This window comes from Oncorhynchus mykiss, chromosome 7, assembly GCF_057628025.1.
Source record: "Oncorhynchus mykiss isolate SJ-2025 chromosome 7, ASM5762802v1, whole genome shotgun sequence".
In the NCBI taxonomy this organism is placed as follows: domain Eukaryota; kingdom Metazoa; phylum Chordata; class Actinopteri; order Salmoniformes; family Salmonidae; genus Oncorhynchus; species Oncorhynchus mykiss.
The window spans coordinates 74708639-74728999 of record NC_143028.1 but is presented as its reverse complement, the minus strand read 5'-3'; the positions used below and the strand labels follow the sequence as shown (position 1 = coordinate 74728999).

The following is a 20361-nucleotide window of genomic DNA, read 5'->3' as shown; positions in this document are numbered from 1 at the left end:
TTAGGTGAAGTTCTGTTGTATTATCATTAGTTTAGTAAGATGTCTGCTGAGGTTAGGTGAAGTTCTGTTGTGTTATCATTAGTTTAGTAAGATGTCTGCTGAGGTTAGGTGAAGTTCTGTTGTGTTATCATTAGTTTAGTAAGATGTCTGCTGAGGTTAGGTGAAATTCTGTTGTGTTATCATTAGTTTAGTAAGATGTCTGCTGAGGTTAGGTGAAGTTCTGTTGTATTATCATTAGTTTAGTAAGATGTCTGCTGAGGTTAGGTGAAGTTCTGTTGTATTATCATTAGTTTAGTAAGATGTCTGCTGAGGTTAGGTGAAGTTCTGTTGTGTTATCATTAATTTAGTAAGATGTCTGCTGAGGTTAGGTGAAGTTCTGTTGTGTTATCATTAGTTTAGTAAGATGTCTGCTGAGGTTAGGTGAAGTTCTGTTGTGTTATCATTAGTTTAGTAAGATGTCTGCTGAGGTTAGGTGAAGTTCTGTTGTGTTATCATTAGTTTAGTAAGATGTCTGCTGAGGTTAGGTGAAGTTCTGTTGTATTATCATTAGTTTAGTAAGATGTCTGCTGAGGTTAGGTGAAGTTCTGTTGTGTTATCATTAATTTAGTAAGATGTCTGCTGAGGTTAGGTGAAGTTCTGTTGTGTTATCATTAGTTTAGTAAGATGTCTGCTGAGGTTAGGTGAAGTTCTGTTGTGTTATCATTAGTTTAGTAAGATGTCTGCTTCGTTAGGTGAAGTTCTGTTGTGTTATCATTAGTTTAGTAAGATGTCTGCTGAGGTTAGGTGAAATTCTGTTGTGTTATCATTAGTTTAGTAAGATGTCTGCTGAGGTTAGGTGAAGTTCTGTTGTGTTATCATTAGTTTAGTAAGATGTCTGCTGAGGTTAGGTGAAGTTCTGTTGTGTTATCATTAGTTTAGTAAGATGTCTGCTGAGGTTAGGTGAAATTCTGTTGTGTTATCATTAGTTTAGTAAGATGTCTGCTGAGGTTAGGTGAAATTCTGTTGTGTTATCATTAGTTTAGTAAGATGTCTGCTGAGGTTAGGTGAAGTTCTGTTGTATTATCATTAGTTAAGTAAGATGTCTGCTGAGGTTAGGTGAAGTTCTGTTGTGTTATCATTAGTTTAGTAAGATGTCTGCTGAGGTTAGGTGAAGTTCTGTTGTGTTATCATTAGTTTAGTAAGATGTCTGCTGATGTCAGGTGAAGTTCTGTTGTGTTATCATTAGTTTAGTAAGATGTCTGCTGAGGTTAGGTGAAGTTCTGTTGTGTTATCATTAGTTAAGTAAGATGTCTGCTGAGGTTAGGTGAAATTCTGTTGTGTTATCATTAGTTTAGTAAGATGTCTGCTGAGGTTAGGTGAAGTTCTGTTGTATTATCATTAGTTTAGTAAGATGTCTGCTGAGGTTAGGTGAAGTTCTGTTGTGTTATCATTAGTTTAGTAAGATGTCTGCTGATGTCAGGTGAAGTTCTGTTGTGTTATCATTAGTTTAGTAAGATGTCTGCTGATGTCAGGTGAAGTTCTGTTGTGTTATCATTAGTTTAGTAAGATGTCTGCTGATGTCAGGTGAAGTTCTGTTGTGTTATCATTAGTTTAGTAAGATGTCTGCTGATGTCAGGTGAAGTTCTGTTGTGTTATCATTAGTTTAGTAAGATGTCTGCTGAGGTTAGGTGAAGTTCTGTTGTATTATCATTAGTTTAGTAAGATGTCTGCTGAGGTTAGGTGAAGTTCTGTTGTGTTATCATTAGTTTAGTAAGATGTCTGCTGAGGTTAGGTGAAATTCTGTTGTGTTATCATTAGTTTAGTAAGATGTCTGCTGATGTCAGGTGAAGTTCTGTTGTGTTATCATTAGTTTAGTAAGATGTCTGCTGACGTCAGGTGAAGTTCTGTTGTGTTATCATTAGTTTAGTAAGATGTCTGCTGAGGTTAGGTGAAATTCTGTTGTGTTATCATTAGTTTAGTAAGATGTCTGCTGAGGTTAGGTGAAATTCTGTTGTGTTATCATTAGTTTAGTAAGATGTCTGCTGAGGTTAGGTGAAGTTCTGTTGTATTATCATTAGTTAAGTAAGATGTCTGCTGAGGTTAGGTGAAGTTCTGTTGTGTTATCATTAGTTTAGTAAGATGTCTGCTGAGGTTAGGTGAAGTTCTGTTGTGTTATCATTAGTTTAGTAAGATGTCTGCTGATGTCAGGTGAAGTTCTGTTGTGTTATCATTAGTTTAGTAAGATGTCTGCTGAGGTTAGGTGAAGTTCTGTTGTGTTATCATTAGTTTAGTAAGATGTCTGCTGAGGTTAGGTGAAGTTCTGTTGTGTTATCATTAGTTTAGTAAGATGTCTGCTGAGGTTAGGTGAAGTTCTGTTGTGTTATCATTAGTTTAGTAAGATGTCTGCTGAGGTTAGGTGAAGTTCTGTTGTATTATCATTAGTTTAGTAAGATGTCTGCTGAGGTTAGGTGAAGTTCTGTTGTGTTATCATTAGTTTAGTAAGATGTCTGCTGAGGTTAGGTGAAGTTCTGTTGTGTTATCATTAGTTTAGTAAGATGTCTGCTGAGGTTAGGTGAAGTTCTGTTGTGTTATCATTAGTTTAGTAAGATGTCTGCTGAGGTTAGGTGAAGTTCTGTTGTGTTATCATTAGTTTAGTAAGATGTCTGCTGAGGTTAGGTGAAGTTCTGTTGTGTTATCATTAGTTTAGTAAGATGTCTGCTGAGGTTAGGTGAAATTCTGTTGTGTTATCATTAGTTTAGTAAGATGTCTGCTGAGGTTAGGTGAAGTTCTGTTGTGTTATCATTAGTTTAGTAAGATGTCTGCTGAGGTTAGGTGAAATTCTGTTGTGTTATCATTAGTTTAGTAAGATGTCTGCTGAGGTTAGGTGAAATTCTGTGGTGTTATCATTAGTTTAGTAAGATGTCTGCTGAGGTTAGGTGAAGTTCTGTTGTATTATCATTAGTTAAGTAAGATGTCTGCTGAGGTTAGGTGAAGTTCTGTTGTGTTATCATTAGTTTAGTAAGATGTCTGCTGAGGTTAGGTGAAGTTCTGTTGTGTTATCATTAGTTTAGTAAGATGTCTGCTGAGGTTAGGTGAAATTCTGTTGTGTTATCATTAGTTTAGTAAGATGTCTGCTGAGGTTAGGTGAAATTCTGTTGTGTTATCATTAGTTTAGTAAGATGTCTGCTGAGGTTAGGTGAAGTTCTGTTGTATTATCATTAGTTAAGTAAGATGTCTGCTGAGGTTAGGTGAAGTTCTGTTGTGTTATCATTAGTTTAGTAAGATGTCTGCTGAGGTTAGGTGAAGTTCTGTTGTGTTATCATTAGTTTAGTAAGATGTCTGCTGATGTCAGGTGAAGTTCTGTTGTGTTATCATTAGTTTAGTAAGATGTCTGCTGAGGTTAGGTGAAGTTCTGTTGTGTTATCATTAGTTTAGTAAGATGTCTGCTGAGGTTAGGTGAAGTTCTGTTGTGTTATCATTAGTTTAGTAAGATGTCTGCTGAGGTTAGGTGAAGTTCTGTTGTGTTATCATTAGTTTAGTAAGATGTCTGCTGAGGTTAGGTGAAGTTCTGTTGTGTTATCATTAGTTTAGTAAGATGTCTGCTGATGTCAGGTGAAGTTCTGTTGTGTTATCATTAGTTTAGTAAGATGTCTGCTGATGTCAGGTGAAGTTCTGTTGTGTTATCATTAGTTTAGTAAGATGTCTGCTGAGGTTAGGTGAAGTTCTGTTGTGTTATCATTAGTTTAGTAAGATGTCTGCTGAGGTTAGGTGAAGTTCTGTTGTGTTATCATTAGTTTAGTAAGATGTCTGCTGAGGTTAGGTGAAATTCTGTTGTGTTATCATTAGTTTAGTAAGATGTCTGCTGAGGTTAGGTGAAGTTCTGTTGTGTTATCATTAGTTTAGTAAGATGTCTGCTGAGGTTAGGTGAAATTCTGTTGTGTTATCATTAGTTTAGTAAGATGTCTGCTGAGGTTAGGTGAAATTCTGTGGTGTTATCATTAGTTTAGTAAGATGTCTGCTGAGGTTAGGTGAAGTTCTGTTGTATTATCATTAGTTAAGTAAGATGTCTGCTGAGGTTAGGTGAAGTTCTGTTGTGTTATCATTAGTTTAGTAAGATGTCTGCTGAGGTTAGGTGAAGTTCTGTTGTGTTATCATTAGTTTAGTAAGATGTCTACTGAGGTTAGGTGAAGTTCTGTTGTGTTATCATTAGTTTAGTAAGATGTCTGCTGAGGTTAGGTGAAGTTCTGTTGTGTTATCATTAGTTTAGTAAGATGTCTGCTGAGGTTAGGTGAAGTTCTGTTGTGTTATCATTAGTTTAGTAAGATGTCTGCTGAGGTTAGGTGAAGTTCTGTTGTGTTATCATTAGTTTAGTAAGATGTCTGCTGAGGTTAGGTGAAGTTCTGTTGTGTTATCATTAGTTTAGTAAGATGTCTGCTGAGGTTAGGTGAAGTTCTGTTGTGTTATCATTAGTTTAGTAAGATGTCTGCGGCTTGGTAAATGCTTTCTGGAAGCAAATGATAACACAACAGATCTTCACCTAACATCAGCATATACTTGAACAGTTTTTCTCCCTTCTTAGTGAAATCTATTTCTAAATCTAAATCTATTTTTGGATGATGGATATTACATGTGATTACTAACATCCTGTTGTGTTTGTGTAGGGACCCGCGGGTCCCCAAGGAGCCCTTGGCCCTGCAGGAGAGGAGGGGAAGAGGGGACCCAGAGGAGAGCCCGGCGCTGCTGGACCTCTCGGACCTCCCGGAGAGAGAGTGAGTACCACCGATGACACCCATCTTGTCACCCCGTCGGCGTACAAGGCTACCTATCATTCCAACCACTTGTTGAGGCACAATGTGTTTCCTGGACATAAAAAGGAAGAAATGAAATGGACGGCTACACTGCCAGTGGGCTGTCCCAGAGAGGGCTGTCCCAGAGAGGGCTGTCCCAGCGAGGGCTGTCCCAGAGAGGGCTGTCCCAGAGAGGGCTGTCCCAGAGAGGGCTGTCCATGTCACTTTACAGTTATCACACACTGTAGTCTCGCTCCCAGCGTTAAATGTTGATTTTTTTTCTTCTTCTTCTTCTAACCCTGAACCCTTTTGTTGTTGTTGTCTTTGTTTAGGGCGCCCCCGGTAACCGTGGTTTCCCAGGTCAGGATGGTCTGGCTGGTCCCAAGGTGAGTGTCAACATGACAATATGGTCTCGGGGGAGGGGCTTATCGTTAAAGGAGGGGAAACTAAGTGCTATGGCACAGGAAATTAACAGGAAATGTCCATTCAGATCAACTGAATAGGTTACACTAATACTGGCAGGACTGTGTCAGCAATAGTCTCTTGAGTGACGGATTGTTAAGATAAACGTTAACCACGCAAGATTGGTTCTGGGTTATTATGACATAAGGTCAGCAATGACATATCTGTACATTTCAACACCACAGGATCATGGGTATTATACTATATGTATCTATATATCTACAGCCAAGCGTTGGTGTGAAAATGCCCTTCTGTACTAGAGTAGTAGTGAAGACATTCCATCATCGTTTTCTGAACACAATAATTTATTGGAGTCCATCAGGCAATTACTATCCAACCTGACTGAATATTCTGTTAGGAGCGCATCGATAGTGGAACAGCCAGGCATCACAGAGAAAATGATATGTGAGAAAGAAAGACAGAGCCCCTATTAGGCCATGTCCACACTTGACACGTACGTACTTCTGCTATCAGAATACGAAGATCGCATTGAAAAGACGTGTAGATGCACAAAAATCGCTTAGTTGTTCTGATTGTGTTCAGATTTTGAATCAGGCTACCGAAAGCCCATAAAGTGGTCGACTTCATCAGCACTCCTCCCACAAGTCTCCAGAAAACTTGTGTTTTGGGACCGAAAGGCACCTTTTAATTATAACGTTGGAGCAAATACATTCCTAGCGTGTGAGGAACTTGTTTGGTGGCCTCGTAAAAGCTAGCCAGCTAGCTAATATTTTGAATTTTTAGAATTTATGCTAAACTATATGCATTCTCTTTAGCGTTGCTTGCTAACTTGCTTGCTAGCTACAGAGGTTTGCTTGCTGGCTAGCTACAGGGGTTAGGTGGCTAGTTAGCTACGGTAGTTAGCTACTGCCATCAGCCTATTCCACCTTTTGTAGAATGCATACTGGCATTTGAATATACCGCGAGAAAAGGGAATCAGGACACACTGTGGACAAGGTAGACACATTTACATGTAGGTGTACAAATCCTGCATGAACAGTCAAGTCTAGACACAAGCCTTAGTGTCAGTGTTGTCTTACTGGCGTCATCTATAATTTTACTATTTCACCACCAGAGGTCACCTCAACCTCATCCTCACCACCAACTCTAGTCTAGCTGACACCAGTGTCTCAGACTGCAAATGGAAGCGTTTCATTACATTCCAAATGAAATATTATTCACCCGTATTCGTTACATTGGGTAAATGTGTCAGAAGGAATCTTTTCTAATTTCAAGACAATTGACCCCTGTCTTTTTCCCCCTCCTCAGAAGGGAGATTTCCGTTTGTCCAACGGAATGTATTCAACCAATATGTGTCTTCCACATTCATGTCATCAGCACCCAGGGAACAACTGCCTTGCTCAAGGGCAGAATGACAGATGTTGACCTCTGCTCAAACTTCCAGTTACTGGCCCAATCCTCCTACCCTCCAGGCTACCTGCCGCCTGAGGGTGTTTGCGTAGGGTAACCTCATGTGAAGTGACTGTGGAGACAGATGGAGCGGATGTTTCCCACGATAGGGGTGAATCCTCACTTCCACTCAAGTCAAATGTTCACTTAGTCAAGCATTAGTCAAGCATTGATGTCAATAGGATGTGAATTATCTTACCCCCTGACACAAAAAGATAGAGGAACACAGATGTCTGTAATGATCTGTTGAGGTTTGTTTAGGGACAAACAGACAGGCTTTTCATTTCAGTGCTTCACACTGTCAGACACTTCCCTCAGAGCGTCGTCAGTTCATTTAGCCTCCTAATACATTACAAGTACTACTGTAGCCTCATATAAAGTGGCTGTGGAGATAGATCTATCTGATCGATTGATTGATTTGTTGATTGGCTGATTGATTTATGTGTTGATGGATTGATGTGTTAATGTGTTGATTGATTGATGGGTTGATTGATTGTTGGGTTGATTGATTTCTACACCTGCATTGCTTGTTGTTTGGGGTTTTAGGCTGGGTTTCTGTACAGCACTTTGAGATATCAGCTGATGTAAGAAGGTCTATATAAATACATTTGATTTGATTTATTGGATTGATTACTTGATTGATTGATCGTCTCGATTGAGTAACACACATTTTTTCCCCTCCTAATCCAGGGAGCCCCTGGCGAGCGTGGAGTCGGCGGCGTGTCTGGCCCTAAGGGAGCCGGCGGTGACCCTGGTCGCCCTGGCGAGCCCGGTCTTCCTGGTGCAAGAGTAAGTTCAACTGCAACATCTCTCTACCATCTGTAACAGTAGTATGTATAAATGCTCTGGTAAGATGGAATAGTTCTCCAAACTATGGCTGAGTAATGGAGCCAATACATTATCTTTGTAATATTGACTCGCATAATAATATTGTATGTAGGTTACTAAGGGTAATGGCTCTGGTAAGGGTAATGGCTACACTACGAAGCCAGGACAATAATCACTGTAGATTTCACTCACATACTGTACAGTATACAGTGATGTGTGTGTGTCTCTGTGCTCTTGCAGGGTCTTACTGGTCGTCCCGGTGATGCAGGTCCTCAAGGAAAAGTTGGACCCGGTGTAAGTACATTTGTTGTCTGTTTTGTCAACAACTGTAAAAATAACATTTTTTGTAAAAAAATAAATAAATAATAAACATTAATTTGCTCACTAGATGAATCAGCATGTTCACAGGACTCTGAGCACTGATTTATATAGACACTAGATGAATCAGCATGTTCACAGGACTCTGAGCACTGATTTATATAGACACTAAATTAATCAGCATGTTCACAGGACTCTGAGCACTGATTTATATAGACACTAGATGAATCAGCATGTTCACAGGACTCTGACCACTGATTTACATAGACACTAGATGAATCAGCATGTTCACAGGACTCTGACCACTGATTTATATTGACACTAGATGACTGATTGGGTACATCACTGACTCTGACAGTGTAGAAACCCCCTCAGGTGCATAACTTCTAGTTTTTATTTTGCATAATTGATTGATTGATTGATTGACTGACCCTCCTGTTTCCCCTCTGTAGGGTGCTGCTGGTGAGGATGGTCGCCCTGGTCCCCCTGGCCCTATGGGAGCCCGCGGTCAGCCTGGCGTGATGGGATTCCCCGGACCCAAGGGAGCCAACGTGAGTGTGACTGTTTGATTGATTGTAGATTGATTGATTTGGTTGGTTGGTTGGGTGTTTTGGATGATTGATGATTGGTTGATTGGGTGTTTTTAATGATTTGATGATTGGTTGATTGGGTGTGTTGGATGATTTACATATACATAGGGAGATTGCATATCTACATGGACAGAGTGTATGTCTATTCTACATACAACTGGACATTATTGATGGCTGACTGCTTTGTGTGTGTTTTCTGACTAGGGCGAACCTGGCAAAGGCGGAGAGAAAGGATTGCTCGGTGCGCCAGGTCTGAGAGTAAGTCATTTATCTCACCCAGACAGACAGACACAGACAGCCTTTTCAGTTGAGCCATGTGAAATATGCCGGGGTAAACACACCTTGTGCCCGACTAGAAAGGAATCCATTAAGATTAAACCAAACAGAGTTACAAATCATAAATAGCCTTCTATCTTCTTTTGGATGATAATATATGCCATTTCAAATGTGCAGAAAACACTTTAAAGACGTCGTTAGGAAACCATTCCACATATTCAGTTTATCCCTACTCAGTTGCCATAGTGGTAATTACATCTATCAGTCTTCATCTGGCTCCCATGGCCTCTAACTCTCTCTCTCTCTCTCTCTCTCTCTCTTCTCTCTCTCTCTCTCTTTCTCTACCCTCTCTCTCTCTCTCTTCTCTCTCTCTTCTCTCTCTTTCTCTACTCTCTCTCTCTCTCTCTCTCTCTCTCTCTTTCTCTACCCTCTCTCTCTTCTCTCTCTTCTCTCTTCTCTCTTTCTCTTTCTCTACCCTCTCTCTTTTTTCTCTCTCTCTCCCTATAGGGTCTTCCTGGTAAGGATGGTGAGACCGGAGCTGCTGGACCCCCTGGCCCTGCTGTGAGTATCTCTATCTCTCCAATCACACTCTGCTGCAGTCACGTCTGTCTCACTGCTCTTATCCACCTTTCTCAACGTACTCTCTAAAAACGACCTGATAACTCCACCAAACCCAGGCTGGATATACTCCAATGTGTTCAACGCGTATCGTTGTCAATTCGCTGCTAGCTAACCTTTCTGATTCAAGTTTCATTGTGGTTGTAAGATGGTAAGATTATTACACTGTATCGTCAAGATGAGACCCGTTTCTTCACAATGACTTGGATTGATGTGAGACGCGCCGATTGAGGTTAAAGGCACAATGTTTTAGTGTTTTTAACGGCAGCCCAATGCCTTGTTTTGCTATAATTCTATTTAACCTTTAACCTATTTTATCAGGGAGTCATACTGAGAACAAGGTCTATTCTACAAATGAGCCCTGAATGACAGAAATTACAGAAAATGCACACATCAATATCGATACAAAATGCAAACAGAAAGAAAAACACGATTATAAAAAAACAAACACATTCATCAGTAATAAGGTCCTCAACCAGCTGTCTGAATTACCCAAGATGCACCAGAACATCACATTCATCAGTAATAAGGTCATCAATCAGCTGTCTGAATTACCCTAGAGGCACCAGAACATCACATTCATCAGTAATAAGGTCCTCAATCAGCTGTCTGAATTACCCAAGATGCACCAGAACATCACATTCATCAGTAATAAGGTCCTCAACCAGCTGTCTGAATTACCCAAGATGCACCAGAACATCACATTCATCAGTAATAAGGTCATCAATCAGCTGTCTGAATTACCCAAGATGCACCAGAACATCACATTCATCAGTAATAAGGTCCTCAATCAGCTGTCTGAATTACCCAAGATGCACCAGAACATCACATTCATCAGTAATAAGGTCCTCAATCAGCTGTCTGAATTACACCTAGAGGCACCAGAACATCACATTCATCAGTAATAAGGTCCTCAATCAGCTGTCTGAATTACCCAAGATGCACCAGAACATCACATTCATCAGTAATAAGGTCATCAATCAGCTGTCTGAATTACCCAAGATGCACCAGAACATCACATTCATCAGTAATAAGGTCCTCAATCAGCTGTCTGAATTACCCAAGATGCACCAGAACATCACATTCATCAGTAATAAGGTCCTCAATCAGCTGTCTGAATTACACCTAGAGGCACCAGAACATCACATTCATCAGTAATAAGGTCCTCAATCAGCTGTCTGAATTACACCTAGAGGCACCAGAACATCACATTCATCAGCAATAAGGTCCTCAACCAACTGTCTGATTGACCCTGGAGGCACCAGAACATCACATTCATCAGTAATAAGGTCCTCAATCAGCTGTCTGAATTACCCAAGAGGCACCAAAACATCACATTCATCAGTAATAAGGTCCTCAATCAGCTGTCTGAATTACCCAAGAGGCACCAGAACATCACATTCATCAGTAATAAGGTCCTCAATCAGCTGTCTGAATTACCCAAGAGGCACCAAAACATCACATTCATCAGTAATAAGGTCCTCAATCAGCTGTCTGAATTACCCAAGAGGCACCAGAACATCACATTCATCAGTAATAAGGTCCTCAATCAGCTGTCTGAATTACCCCTAGAGGCACCAGAACATCACATTCATCAGTAATACTACGGTCCTCAATCAGCTGTCTGAATTACCCCTAGAGGCACCAGAACATCACATTCATCAGTAATAAGGTCCTCAATCAGCTGTCTGAATTACCCAAGAAGCACCAGAACATCACATTGAAGAACATTTTGAAGATTGTTCCACAAATAAGCTGCAAGACAAGTAAAAGCTGATTTACCTAACTCAGTGGAGACCAGAGGAATTTCCAGAGTTATCCATCCCTGAGACCTGGTGTGGTAACTCCTATGTCTAAAGTTTAGTAAAGACGTTAGGTACAGTGTGGCTTTTTTTTAAGGCTTTTCAAATGAAAACATAGTAATGTATCAACATACGTGACATCAAAGAGGGCCAACCAACTTCCTGGTAGAGAATGCAGTGATGAGTACTAAAATTGTTGCCTGTAATAAATCGCAGTCCACTATGATAAACTGCATCTAACGGCTTTAACGAATTGGCAGCTGAGTTCATAGAGTTGATGTCGCCATAGTCTAGAACCGATAGAAACGTTGACTGAATAATAACATATACTTAGTTTTACCTTTTTGGGGCGGCAGGGTAGCCTAGTGGTTAGAGCGTTGGACTAGTAACTGGAAAGGTTGCAAGTTCAAACCCCCGAGCTGACAAGGTGCAAATCTGTCGTTCTGCCCTTGAACAGGCAGTTTACCCACTGTTCCTAGGCCGTCATTGAAAATAAGAATTTGATCTTAGTAAAATAAATCAAAATGACCTGCATTCAATACTAATTTTCCTGTAATACAATGAAGGCAGACTGTAGTTCAAATAGAGCCTGGTCAACCGTGGGCACAATAGCATACACAACAGTATCATCGGCATACAAGTGCAGGTAAAAATGTTCTACAGACAAGTCGATATTCACAATGTAAACAGAATCGACCTCTGCGGGACTCCTTTCGTAATCTCCAGGAAACCTGATTTAACAGTAGACACACATTGAGTTCTATCTGTCAAGTCATTTTTAAACCAGTTACATGCAGCCTGGTCTAGGCCAGTTGAGGAAAGCCTCTGAATTAGCAGTGGCTTTGACAGGTCAATGAATAATGCTCACTGTTAAGCCTTCCTTTACCACAGGGCCCTGCTGGAGAGAGAGGAGAGCAAGGACAACCTGGACCTTCTGGCTTCCAGGTCAGTCGATCTACACCTCTCTCTCTCTCACTCTGCATTCACTGTGTACCTGTCTGTCTGGCTCTCTGCATTCACTGTGCACCTGTCTGTCTGTCTGTCTGTCTGTCTGTCTGTCTGTATGCATTCATTGAATACCTGTCTTTTGGTACTCTGCATGCTCCTAAAAAATATTAGTAAGCGTTTACACAGGCAGCGCAATTCTGATCTTTTGCCCAATTATTGACAAAGGAGCTGATCTGATTGGTCAAAAAATACATTCCTGGAATTTTTAAAAAATTAAGCTGCCTGTGTAAATGCAGCCATTATACACTACATTTGTCCAATCACATTGACAATTCAGTCAACTATACACTTCGCAAGTAGTAACAACAGCCACGTGATTGATTGATTGGTTGTTTTGCTTCCTTTGAACAGGGTCTGCCCGGACCTCCTGGACCCCCTGGTGAGGGTGGCAAGCCTGGTGACATGGGAGTTCCAGGAGAGGGTGGAGCTGCTGGTGCCACTGGACCAAGAGTGAGTTTAGTTTCCTCCTCCATCATCTCCATACCTACGATGTTCATATAGCTAACTCCACTTATGGAGTTATGGAGGATAATAATGCTAACCATCCGTCCCTGTTTCCTTGTAGGGTGAGCGTGGTTTCCCAGGAGAGAGAGGAGGTGCTGGGCCTCAGGGGCTGCAGGGACCCCGTGGTCTTCCTGGAACTCCTGGAACTGACGGACCTAAGGTGAGACAAACACACTACTGTAGAGAACTTAGTCTTCTGATATGCCTAAATGAAGCTAGTACAATTTGCAGTTAGTAGAAGTTGCAGTAGAATTTGCAGCCATTAGAATTTGCAGTAGAATTTTCCGCTAGTATAATTTGCAGTAGAATTTGCAGTTAGTGGAATTTGCAGCTAGTAGAATTTGCATTAGAATTTGCAACTAGTCGAATTTGCAGCTAGTAGAATTTGCAGTAGAATTTGCAGCTAGGGGAATTTGCAGCTAGTAGAATTTGCAGTAGAATTTGCAGCTAGTAGAATTTGCAACTAGTCGAATTTGCAGCTAGTAGAATTTGCAGTAGAATTTGCAGCTAGTAGAATTTGCAGCTAGTAGAATTTGCAGCTAGTAGAATTTGCAGTAGAATTTGCAGTTAGTAGAATTTGCAACTAGTCGAATTTGCAGCTAGTAGAATTTGCAACTAGTCGAATTTGCAGCTAGTAGAATTTGCAGTAGAATTTGCAGTTAGTAGAATTTGCAGTTAGTGGAATTTGCAGCTAGTAGAATTTGCATTAGAATTTGCAACTAGTCGAATTTGCAGCTAGTAGAATTTGCAGTAGAATTTGCAGCTAGGGGAATTTGCAGCTAGTAGAATTTGCAGTAGAATTTGCAGCTAGTAGAATTTGCAGCTAGTAGAATTTGCTGCTAGTAGAATTTGCAGTAGAATTTGCAGCTAGTAGAATTTGCAGCTAGTAGAATTTGCAGCTAGTAGAATTTGCAGCTAGTAGAATTTGCAGCTAGTAGAATTTGCAGCTAGTAGAATTTGCAGTAGAATTTGCAGCTAGTAGAATTTGCAACTAGTCGAACTTGCAGCTAGTAGAATTTGCAGCTAGTAGAATTTGCAGCTAGTCGAACTTGCAGCTAGTAGAATTTGCAGCTAGTAGAATTTGCAGTAGAATTTGCAGCTAGTAGAATTTGCAACTAGTCGAACTTGCAGCTAGTAGAATTTGCAGCTAGTAGAATTTGCAGTAGAATTTGCAGCTAGTAGAACTTGCAGCTAGTAGAATTTGCAGCTAGTAGAATTTGCAGCTAGTAGAATTTGCAGCTAGTAGAATTTGCAGCTAGTAGAATTTGCAGTAGAATTTGCAGCTAGTAGAATTTGCAACTAGTCGAATTTGCAGCTAGTAGAATTTGCAACTAGTCGAACTTGCAGCTAGTAGAATTTGCAGCTAGTAGAATTTGCAGCTAGTAGAATTTGCAGCTAGTAGAATTTGCAGCTAGTAGAATTTGCAGTAGAATTTGCAGTTAGTCGAATTTGCAGCTAGTAGAATTTGCAACTAGTCGAACTTGCAGCTAGTAGAATTTGCAGCTAGTAGAATTTGCAGTAGAATTTGCAGCTAGTAGAACTTGCAGCTAGTAGAATTTGCAGCTAGTAGAATTTGCAGCTAGTAGAATTTGCAGTAGAATTTGCAGCTAGTAGAATTTGCAGCTAGTAGAATTTGCAGTAGAATTTGCAGCTAGTAGAATTTGCAGCTAGTAGAATTTGCAGCTAGTAGAATTTGCAGCTAGTAGAATTTGCCGCTAGTAGAATTTGCAGCTAGTAGAATTTGCAGCTAGTAGAATTTGCAGTAGAATTTGCAGCTAGTAGAATTTGCAGCTAGTAGAATTTGCAGTAGAATTTGCAGCTAGTAGAATTTGCAGCTAGTAGAATTTGCAGCTAGTAGAATTTGCAGCTAGTAGAATTTGCAGCTAGTAGAATTTGCAGTAGAATTTGCAGCTAGTAGAATTTGCAGCTAGTAGAATTTGCAGCTAGTAGAATTTGCAGCTAGTAGAATTTGCAGCTAGTAGAATTTGCCGCTAGTAGAATTTGCAGCTAGTAGAATTTGCAGCTAGTAGAATTTGCAGTAGAATTTGCAGCTAGTAGAATTTGCAGCTAGTAGAATTTGCAGTAGAATTTGCAGCTAGTAGAATTTGCAGTAGAATTTGCAGCTAGTAGAATTTGCAGCTAGTAGAATTTGCAGCTAGTAGAATTTGCAGCTAGTAGAATTTGCAGCTAGTAGAATTTGCAGTAGAATTTGCAGCTAGTAGAATTTGCAGCTAGTAGAATTTGCAGTAGAATTTGCAGCTAGTAGAATTTGCAGCTAGTAGAATTTGCAGCTAGTAGAATTTGCAGCTAGTAGAATTTGCAGCTAGTAGAATTTGCAGCTAGTAGAATTTGCCGCTAGTAGAATTTGCAGTAGAATTTGCAGCTAGTAGAATTTGCAGCTAGTAGAATTTGCAGTAGAATTTGCAGCTAGTAGAATTTGCAGCTAGTAGAATTTGCAGCTAGTAGAATTTGCAGCTAGTAGAATTTGCAGCTAGTAGAATTTGCAGTAGAATTTGCAGCTAGTAGAATTTGCAGCTAGTAGAATTTGCAGTAGAATTTGCAGCTAGTAGAATTTGCAGCTAGTAGAATTTGCAGCTAGTAGAATTTGCAACTAGTAGAATTTGCAGCTAGTAGAATTTGCAGCTAGTAGAATTTGCAGTAGAATTTGCAGCTAGTAGAATTTGCAGCTAGTAGAATTTGCAGCTAGTAGAATTTGCAGCTAGTAGAATTTGCAGCTAGTAGAATTTGCAGCTAGTAGAATTTGCAGCTAGTAGAATTTGCAGCTAGTAGAATTTGCAGTAGAATTTGCAGCTAGTAGAATTTGCAGTAGAATTTGCAGCTAGTATTTGAACGAGTGAACAATTGGAAGCTGGGGATGATTAGGTGGCCATGATGGTATGAGGGCCAGATTGGGAATTAACCAGGACACCGAGGTTAACACCCCTATTCTTACCATAAGTGCCATGGGATCTTTAGTCACCACAGAGAGTCAGGACACTTGTTTGGTTCCACCATATCCCACAGAAAAACATGTAGTCTTTGATATATGAGACAGGTGCATTACCATAATGCACAGTCCCATCCTGATCCTACACAGTATCTGTTTAAAGCATGCCAGCAATACCATCTCGTTAACACCAAGGGAAAATTCTACACAGCCTTTTCACTACATAGAAGAAGGGATTTACGGTTATCACATTAAAGGAAACGTGCCACATTCACAGATATTTCTGTTGTCCGTCAACCACGGCTCAATGCAACTTTTCATTCTCAATACTGGTAATGAGTGGAACAGACTTCGGGCAGATTTGAGGAGACTAGGGGGTGAAAGAACCTGCCTGCTTGCCTTCGGGCCATTTCAGTTCAGAACCCCTCTGACTGTTAGCCAAGGAGGAAATGATAGAAAGAGGCTGGGATTAAAGCTAATGATAGGAGGGAGGAAGAGGAGGAGGAGGAGGAGGAGGGATGAACAGACAGATGAATGTAACTGGGGATTCAGAGAGGCAGCAGTGCCAGCAGGAGAGAACAAACACAGCATTCCTCTTCGAGCTAAGCGCAGCAGGAACATTTGGCAAATTGGCCGAGAACAAGCTTAGAGAACGTTTATGAGAATGAGCTACCAGACGGCCAAGTCAGCGCAATACAGAAGAGGGAGACAAAAAACAACAACGTAAACTCTATAAACAGCTCAGACCTGAGTTCAGATAGTGTTAGAAATCTGTGTCTTGATGTGGCTGATGTATTTTTATAAGACTATTGCATGTTATATCCAATAGAAATGTGTTTCAATCAGCAATGTTTTGACTTCTATGTTCACCTACACCACCGTTCTAAAGTTTGGGGTCACTTAGAAATGTCCTTGTTTTTGAAAGAAAATCAAATTTGATCAGAAATCACAGTGTAGACATTGTTAATGTTGTAAATGACTATTGTAGCCGGAAACAGCTGATTTTTTTATTGACTATCTACATAGGCGTACAGAGGCCCATTATCAGCAACCAGCACTCCTGTGTTCCATTGGCACGTTGTGTTAGCTATTCTTGTTAGCTATTCAGTCTATTCTTGTTCTGAGAAATGAAGGCTATTCCATGTGAGAAATTGCCAAGAAACTGAAGATCTCGTACAATGCTGTGTACTACTCCCTTCACAGAGCAGCACAAACTGTCTCTAACCAGAATAGAAAGAGGAGTGGGAGACCCCTGTGCACAACTGAGCAAGAGGACAAGTACATTAGAGTGTCTAGTTTGAGAAACAGATGCCTTACAAGTCCTCAACTGGCAGCTTCATTAAATTGTACCTGTCAACTTCAACAGTGAAGAGGCGACTAATCAGAGTTGCAAAGAAAACACCATGTCTCAGACTGGCCAATAAAAATAAAAGATTAAGATGGGCAAAAGAATACAGACACTGGACTGAGGAACTCTGCCTAGAAGGCCAGCATCCCGGAGTCGCCTCTTCACTGTTGACGTTGAGACAGGTGCTTTGCGGGTACAATTTAATGAAGCTGCCAGTTGAGGACTTGTGAGGCATAGTGTATGTCTAGATGTATATAATGTTTCCATGTCTAGATGTATATAATGTTTCCATGTCTAGATGTATATAATGTTTCCATGTCTAGATGTATATAATGTTTCCATGTCTTGATGTATATAATGTTTCCATGTCTAGATGTTAACCTATGTCTAGATGTATATAATGTTTCCATGTCTAGATGTATATAATGTTTCCATGTCTTGATTTATATAATGTTTCCATGTCTAGATGTTAACCTATGTCTAGATGTATATAATGTTTCCATGTCTAGATGTATATAATGTTTCCATGTCTTGATGTATATAATGTTTCCATGTCTAGATGTTAACCTATGTCTAGATGTATATAATGTTTCCATGTCTAGATGTATATAATGTTTCCATGTCTAGCTGTAGATAATGTGTCCATGTCTAGATGTATATAATGTTTCCATGTCTAGATGTATATAATGTTTCCATGTCTAGATGTATATAATGTTTCCATGTCTAGATGTATATAATGTTTCCATGTCTTGATGTATATAATGTTTCCATGTCTAGATGTTAACCTATGTCTAGATGTATATAATGTTTCCATGTCTAGATGTATATAATGTTTCCATGTCTAGCTGTAGATAATGTGTCCATGTCTAGATGTATATAATGTTTCCATGTCTAGATGTATATAATGTTTCCATGTCTAGATGTATATAATGTTTCCATGTCTAGATGTATATAATATTTCCATGTCTAGATGTATATAATGTTTCCATGTCTAGATGTATATAATGTTTCCATGTCTAGATGTATATAATATTTCCATGTCTAGATGTTTTAGGGACTACAGATGGAAATGAGCTATTAACTAAATCTGGTGCGACAAATGTTTTCTCAATGCTCTGAGACTTATGGTTTTGTTGTACAATGTCCCTGCTAAATTAACTTCTTACATAATTTGAGCATGCATGTTGCAATGGACAACTTCATTTAGTCCTCAGATCATTCTCAAATATATATTCTCAAACCAGCCAATATCTTGAAGGAAACTGAAAATGAAAGCTTTTAATGAAGGTCCTTATGAAAAATGAAAACCTTTGAAGGTGCTCCTGATACCCAGTTGCCAAAGCTGGGAAATACTTTTCAGCTAGTTATCTACTGGGTAGTGTTCACCTTGCATTTGATATGGTTTGTTTTGATGAATAATATCACTGTGAACAGGCCAGTTTCCTCATTGTGGGGATAGAGCTTCTGTGAAATGTTTTTTTAATTTGTTCTGTTCTATTGAGTTCTATTCAGTTTTCTTCAATTCTGTTCTGCTCTATTCTGTTCTATTCAATTCTCTTCAGTTCTGTTCTATTCAGTTCTATTCTATTCTGTTCTATTCAGTTCTATTCTGTTCTCTTCAGTTCTAATTTATTCTATTCAGTTCAGTTCTATTCAGTTCTCTTCAGTTCTGTTCTAGTCAGTTCTGTTCTAGTCAGTTCTGTTCTATTCTGTTCTATTCTTTTCTAGTCTGTTCTATTCTGTTCTGTACTGTTGTTTTCCATCAAAACCTCTACCAGTTGCTGAGTTGCTATTAGTTCTGTATTCAGTTGCTGACAGTAGCTGTTGTGTGTCTTGTGTTGTAGGGCGCGATCGGACCAGGTGGTGCATCGGGTGCCCAGGGACCCCCCGGTCTGCAAGGTATGCCCGGAGAGAGAGGAGCCTCAGGCATCCCCGGACCTAAGGGAGACAGAGTGAGTGGCACTTGGAAGAAGCATCCTAATATTAGTTCAAATCATAGTCATGGGAATCGTACTAAGCCATGAAAGGGATCACTAGCCATGAACTTTGCAACAAGAGCCACTGGAGTAAAGCAACACAGCACAGCAGTAATGATGTGGAGTGGCAACAAATGATGTAGGTCTATTTACAGTACATGATCATTGATGTTGTGATTTCATAATGTGTTAACCTACCCTATTCCTTTAATCATAATGTAGTCCAATATAACTGTGTTTGTGTCCCACAGGGTGACAACGGAGAGAAGGGACCTGAGGGTGCTTCTGGCAAAGACGGTTCAAGAGTGAGTGACCATCATCATCATCATCATCATCATCATCATCATCATCATCATCATCATCCACTATATCCCCCAGCCTTATAACGTCAACCACGCTGCCATTTAATATCCAAGACATTTATAATGTCAACCACTCTACCATTTAATATCCACAACATTTATAACGTCAACCACTCTACCATTTAATATCCAAAACATTTATAATGTCAACCACTCTGCCATTTAATATCCACAACATTTATAACGTCAACCACTCTACCATTTAATATCCAAGACATTTATAACGTCAACCACTCTACCATTTAATATCCACGACATTTATAACTTCAACCACTCTACCATTTAATATCCAAGACATTTATAACGTCAACCACTCTACCATTTAATATCCACGACATTTATAACGTCAACCACTCTACCATTTAATATCCACAACATTTATAATGTCAACCACTCTACCATTTAATATCCACAACATTTATAACGTCAACCACTCTACCATTTAATATCCACGACATTTATAACGTCAACCACTCTACCATTTAATATCCAAGACATTTATAACATCAACCACTCTACCATTTAATATCCACGACATTTATAACGTCAACCACTCTACCATTTAATATCCAAGACATTTATAACGTCAACCACTCTACCATTTAATATCCACGACATTTATAATGTCAACCACTCTACCATTTGATATCCAACACATTGAAGATGTCAACACTCTACTGTTTAACATTCAACATATTTAAATATTAGTTCAGCAATCATGTATACACTCACATGATAAATTGCTCATGGACATTAACAGCAGAAGGAGAGCTGTACACATGTTAAATTGTTCATGGACATTAACAGCAGAAGGAGAGCTGTACACATGTTAAATTGTTCATGGACATTAACAGCAGAAGGAGAGCTGTACACATGTTAAATTGTTCATGGACATTAACAGCAGAAGGAGAGCTGTACACATGTTAAATTGTTCATGGACGCTAACAGCAGAAGGAGAGCTGTACACATGTTAAATTGTTCATGGACATTAACAGCAGAAGGAGAGCTGTACACATGTTAAATTGTTCATGGACGCTAACAGCAGAAGGAGAGCTGTACACATGTTAAATTGTTCATGGACGCTAACAGCAGAAGGAGAGCTGTACACATGTTAAATTGTTCATGGACGCTAACAGCAGAAGGAGC

General features: G+C 39.7%; 1 protein-coding gene across 2 annotated transcripts in view; it reads left to right on the top strand.

Annotated features, from left to right (window-relative positions):
• Positions 1-20361, top strand: part of LOC110529043 (uncharacterized) — an 85637-nt gene that overhangs the window by 49892 nt on the left and 15384 nt on the right. For both annotated transcript variants that reach the window (XM_036984181.2, XM_036984182.2), the window contains 12 exons: positions 4641-4748; positions 5099-5152; positions 7329-7427; positions 7707-7760; positions 8237-8335; positions 8579-8632; positions 9158-9211; positions 11962-12015; positions 12430-12528; positions 12644-12742; positions 18722-18829; positions 19105-19158. In XM_036984181.2, coding sequence (XP_036840076.1) covers positions 4641-4748; positions 5099-5152; positions 7329-7427; positions 7707-7760; positions 8237-8335; positions 8579-8632; positions 9158-9211; positions 11962-12015; positions 12430-12528; positions 12644-12742; positions 18722-18829; positions 19105-19158 — 936 coding nt within the window. The remainder of the gene's footprint in view (positions 1-4640; positions 4749-5098; positions 5153-7328; positions 7428-7706; positions 7761-8236; positions 8336-8578; positions 8633-9157; positions 9212-11961; positions 12016-12429; positions 12529-12643; positions 12743-18721; positions 18830-19104; positions 19159-20361) is intronic.